This window comes from Nansenia antarctica, assembly GCF_963989245.1.
Source record: "Nansenia antarctica genome assembly, chromosome: 5".
In the NCBI taxonomy this organism is placed as follows: Eukaryota; Metazoa; Chordata; class Actinopteri; order Argentiniformes; family Microstomatidae; genus Nansenia; species Nansenia antarctica.
Window position 1 is genome coordinate 69908205 of NC_137690.1, and position 4892 is coordinate 69913096.

At 44.5% G+C, this 4892-nt stretch overlaps 1 protein-coding gene across 1 annotated transcript in view; it reads left to right on the forward strand.

The window, feature by feature from the left end:
• LOC308157451 (retinal Mueller cells isomerohydrolase-like) overlaps positions 1 to 4475 on the forward strand; it is a gene marked incomplete at its 3' end in the record, with an annotated part of 10458 nt that extends 5983 nt beyond the window's left edge. The window contains exons 7-13 of the mRNA XM_080531005.1: positions 1 to 80; positions 619 to 758; positions 1150 to 1279; positions 2384 to 2498; positions 3080 to 3174; positions 3705 to 3816; positions 4327 to 4475. The exon at positions 1 to 80 is cut by the window's left edge and continues 53 nt beyond it. Of these exons, the coding sequence (XP_080387131.1) occupies positions 1 to 80; positions 619 to 758; positions 1150 to 1279; positions 2384 to 2498; positions 3080 to 3174; positions 3705 to 3816; positions 4327 to 4475 (821 nt within the window). The remainder of the gene's footprint in view (positions 81 to 618; positions 759 to 1149; positions 1280 to 2383; positions 2499 to 3079; positions 3175 to 3704; positions 3817 to 4326) is intronic.
• Positions 4476 to 4892: the final 417 nt, after the last annotated feature.

Sequence of the window (4892 nt, forward strand, 5' to 3'; positions counted from 1 at the left end):
ACCTGCTCAAGTTCTTGAGCTCATGGGCCATCAGAGGAACCAATTACATGGACTGTTTTGAGTCCAATGAGACGATGGGAGTAAGTGAGACCTACACTAGACCTCATATGTGACAGGGTCTGGTGAAAAGGTCCCCAAGTAGGGCACACCATTTATTTTATTTTTTTACAGATTATGAAAGTGCAGATTGTACGCTTTCAAATGATGTGTCATACATTGAAATCTGAAACATAGTTGAAGAAGACATGAATGTTGGTACACCTCAAACCAAAATAGCCTACTGGAGAAAATCGCTCTGAATCAAAACGGACGCGATTGCTATCATTGCGTTGCTAGCTAGCTAGCAGCTAAGGAAGCACATCGCTATGAACATCTAACTGCATGTTTAGCACGTCACAACATGCTGATGGAACATCAACATGCTAAAAACACACAAACTACACATAATTAGATGATCACACAGTCCTTGCTTTTGAACACGTCCTAAAACATATGTTTGTTTACGAGCCATGTATGCTTACCCAGTAGCCTGAAGTTATTCTGAAGTTATTCTGTCACCTCCCCCATCCTGTGTGTGTGTGTGTGTGTGTGTGTGTGTGTGTGTGTGTGTGTGTCTAGTCGTGGTTCCACGTGGCCCAGAAGGAGCCGGCAGAGTACATCAACCACCAGTTCAGGACGTCCGCCTTCAACATCTTCCACCACATCAACACCTACGAGGAGGACGGCTTCATCGTGGTCGACCTCTGCACATGGAAAGGGTATGCTTAGGGAGGGGTGTGTGTGTGTGTTGTCGTGGTTTGAGTCATGAGTTTCTGGTTAACTCTCTGTATGTGTAAGTGTGTGTGTGTGTGTGTGTGTCAAGTCAAGTCAAGTCAAGTGGAGTTTGTGTGTGTGTGTGTGTGTGTGTGTGTGTGTGTGTGTGTTGTCGTGGTTTGAGTCATGAGTTTGTGGTTAACTCTCTGTATGTGTAACTGTGTGTGTGAGTCAAGTCAAGTCAAGTAATCTTTATTTATAAAGCACATTTAAAACAACTTGTGCTGACAGTTTGTGGTTCTCCCTGTGTGTGTGTGTGTGTGTGTGTGTGTGAGAGTGTGTGAGTGTTACCAGCTATGAGTTTGTGTATAACTACCTGTACCTGTGTGATACCAGCTATGAGTTTGTGTATAACTACCTGTACCTGGCCAACCTGAGGGACAACTGGGAGAATGTGAAGAAGGCAGCTATGAGGGCTCCTCAGCCGGAGGTCCGCAGATACGTGCTGCCTATAGATGTCCACAGGGTGAGATCCCCTTTCTGTAACCATATAGACAACCACAGGGTTAGCCCTAGCCCTAGCCCAGGGGTCTGCAACCTTTACTAGCAAAAGAGACATTTTCGGCCTGGAGCCACAAAACAAAACCGAGCCTAAACAGTCAACATTTAAAATACGTTAAATAAGTTAAAAGCTGAACAAAATAATTGCAATACAATAACAATTGAACAGTTCACATTTTAAATCAATAAATAAATGCTGCCTTTAACTTTGCATTTCTATTACAATAATACCAGATTTTATCGCATTTATGAAATTATAGAACTACAATATAGAAAACTGTTTAACATAACATTTTTGGTTATTTTTATTGGGGGATGCCATTACCAACAAAACTGAACCATTTTGAAGACACTGAAGTGGGATGTGTAAGTCCACTGGCATGTGTAGGTCTACTTTGAAATAGAGTAACTATAAAGAGTTATGCTGGCCTACTTTGAGTCCTCCCCGTGTTTGTTCAAATGAATAAAATAAAAAGTAGCATACTTCGATAATAAACAACATATAGTTATGTTTAAACATGCTAAAACATATAGCAGCCTAATCGTTTTAAAAACGTTACTTAAAAGTAAAGAAATAGAACAGTTTCAATTTCATTTTGACTGTCCAGTTCAGTGCGAGGTAATCTTCTTTTTGTCTCAGCCACGTACATCAATCAACCCTCGGGCCTCAATCAACACAGCGATATCAGCTACGGGTTCATTCAATTCATTGACAAAATCACAACTTGCTAAAACAGATGCTTTGATGCGAAATAACAGCCTATTAAAGGGTAGCGTCCCTAGCCGACCCCTGCCCTCCCAGTAAACAAAGAGTCCAAAAGACGTCCTCAGGGAAGCCGGAATGTGGGTTCAGATGACGTCTTTCTAGGACTAGGTATCCTCTGTAGTCCAGAATCGTCTGTAGTCCATAAGACGTCCCTAAAAAGACGTCATCTGGACGTCCTAGAAAGACCCACGTTCCGGCTTCCCTGAGGATGTCTTTTGAACTCTGTGTTTACTGGGCTAGCCCTAACACAAGCCCTAGCCCTATCCATGACCTCTGACCCCACCACTGTGTCCCGTCTCCTAGGAGGAGCGGGGGAAGAACCTGGTGTCCCTGCCGTACACCACGGCCACCGCTGTGATGAGGAGTGACGGGACCATCTGGCTGGAGCCTGAGGTTCTGTTCTCTGGGCCACGTCAGGGTACGTACCTACACACACACACACACACACACCTACACACACACACACACACACACACACACACACACACACATACACACACAGACAAAGACAGACACACACAGAGACAGAGACAGAGACAGAGACACACACACATACACACACACACACACACACACACAGACAGAGACAGACACACACACACACACACACACAGACAGAGACAGACACACACACACACACACACACACACACAGACACGCAGACAGAGACAGACACACACACACACACACACACACAGACACGCAGACAGAGACAGACACACACACACACACACACACACAGGCATGGACACACACACACACACACATACACACACACACACAGGCACAGACACACACACAGGCACACACACACACACACACACAGGCACAGACACACACACACAGGCACAGACACACACACACACACACACAGATGTTAAAGAGGCATGTGTAATATGTATCTTGACTTCATGATGAGGATGCTGATGATGATGATGAGGATGAGGATGCTGATGATGAGGATGATGATGATGATGATGATGATGTTCATCTTCGCAGCGTTTGAGTTCCCTCAGATCAACTACAGCATGTGCAGTGGGAGGAACTACAGCTATGCGTACGGACTGGGCCTCAACCACTTCATACCTGACAGGGTGAGCGGCGGCATGTCAACTTACACTTACATCGGTTTAGCAAGTCCAATGAAAGCGGTAATACATTAGGTTTGCCGTAACTGGATGTCTCCTGCTCTGACATAGCTCCTGTTGTAGTATTATATCATTTTATACTGAGAAATTGATGTCTCTCTACAGTTTGGCGAATCTAGCACTCAAGGAAGGCCCATTTCCTTCCTGTAAGGGATGGGCCAAGATCTGTGGCGCAGTGAATAATTCTGACTATAGACAGGGCCCATAACTGCAATCACAGATTTGTATAATATGATTGGTTCCCAAGAATAGTGACCTCATGACCAAGGATAGTTCTATAAATATGAGTCCCGCCCAACGTTGGGGGCTTTTAGCTTTTTGTCTGCTACTTTCTCTCTGCGCTCATGTGACTTTGCTTAATAAAAGGCCTCTTTGGAGACAATTGATTTAAGCTCTTTGTGCTTTATAAGTTTTACTCAATCTATTAAGACTCAATTAAATCCATGACACACCCCTGTCTGAACCTGTGTCTACAGATCTGCAAGCTGAACGTTCGGACCAAGCAGATGTGGGAGTGGCAGGAGGCGGAGTCCTACCCCTCCGAGCCCATCTTCGTCCAGACACCGGACGCCACTGAGGAAGATGACGGTAAAAACATCAGCTTCTCTGTGTCTCTGTGTGTCATTACCAATGGACCTATCGCTAAGCCACGCCCCAAAATAGAAATTGTCCAATCATATCACAGCAAAAGTCACTACAGGCAGAAAACTCGGGCAAACAACTCGCTAATATCTGATGGTGCTAAAAGCTTCTAGACAAAATATTCTTGTCATCTTTAAAAAAACGATTACTTCTATTACTACGTCTATTACTTGCTGTGGTAAATCAGAAATCAGATATTCGCCACCTCCCGCCATTGTCAGTCATTGAATGTCGTTCAGTCACGATTGGTCAGTCAGTCACTGTCAGTGAAGCGTTGTTCGTTTGTCTGAGTTTTCAAAGGGGGCGTGGCTTAGGGATAGGTCCATTGACACCCCCCCCCCACCACGACAGTACTGCCATGTAATAATAATAATAATAATAATAATAATAATAATAATAATAATAATAATAATAATAATAGTAATAATAATAATAATAATCCCCCCCCCTCCCCAGGATTGCTTCTGAGTATCGTGGTGAAGCCCGGCGCCGCCCAGAGGCCGGGGTTCCTCCTCATCCTCAACGCCAGGGACCTGACGGAGGTGGCCCGCGCTGAGGTGGACGCCATCATCCCCGTCACCTTCCATGGCATGTACAAGCCTTAGGACCGCCTCCAGGACCTGTACATTGTACAGTTACACAGCTGTACATCTGTACATTGTACATTTACACAGCTGTACATCTGTGGGGAAATAATAATTGTGTAGGAAGGTCAGATATTTGAGTAAAAATTATATTTGTTATCTGTTCTGTGCTAATCGATGGCGTGTGGTCATGTGTTTACTCTGAGTGTCGCCACGTAGCTGCGCGTCAGACAGTGTCCCAGACAGGAAGCATGTATGCAGCATTAGCATAGCATAGCATAGACAGAATGAAGACAAATAACAGTGTGGTGTCCCAGACAGAACCCATGTATGTAGCATTAGCATAGCATAGCATAGCATAGACAGAATGAAGACAAATAACATTGTGGTGTCCCAAACAGGAACCATGTATGTAGCATTAGCATAGCATAGACAGAA